Source organism: Gavialis gangeticus, unplaced genomic scaffold (assembly GCF_001723915.1).
Source record: "Gavialis gangeticus isolate Ggan-Ray unplaced genomic scaffold, GavGan_comp1, whole genome shotgun sequence".
Classification (NCBI taxonomy): domain Eukaryota; kingdom Metazoa; phylum Chordata; order Crocodylia; family Gavialidae; genus Gavialis; species Gavialis gangeticus.
Window position 1 is genome coordinate 229,074 of NW_017728968.1, and position 432 is coordinate 229,505.

Genomic DNA, 432 nt, shown 5'->3' on the forward strand with positions numbered 1-432 from the left:
GTCCTCGCGGCTCTCGCCTGCCCGCCGCGGCCGGCGGGGCCGCAGCACCACAGGCGGCTCGTGGGGCTCGGCTGGGCCCTTGAGGGGGCTGCCCGAGGGGCCGTCGCTCTCGTCGTCGTCCTCGCACAGCTCGAAGACAGAGGCAGGGTCCATGCCCTTCTCCACCATGGTGGGGCTGCCCTCCTCCAGGAAGCTGTCGTCTTCGGGGGCGCCGGGCTCACCGCCACGCCGCTCCGCCTTCTCGATGAAGCTCACCTTCTTCAGCTTCAGCCCGCAGTCCAGCAGGCTCTCGTCCTCCGAGTCCGACCCCCGCCGCTCCTCGTCCTCCTCCTCGGGGACCCCGCAGCCGCCGTTCAGGCACTTCTTCTCGCCCCGGGGCCCCTCCGCCGGCTGGCGGTCGTCCTCGCCGGGGCGGGCGCGGGGCTCGGGGCC

The 432-nt window shown here is 74.5% G+C and overlaps 1 protein-coding gene across 1 annotated transcript in view; it reads right to left on the reverse strand.

Moving 5' to 3' along the window:
* Positions 1–432, reverse strand: part of ANO8 (anoctamin 8) — a gene marked incomplete at its 5' end in the record, with an annotated part of 20,215 nt that overhangs the window by 8,204 nt on the left and 11,579 nt on the right. Inside the window, one exon of the mRNA XM_019504494.1 lies at positions 1–430. Coding sequence (XP_019360039.1) covers positions 1–430 — 430 coding nt within the window. The remainder of the gene's footprint in view (positions 431–432) is intronic.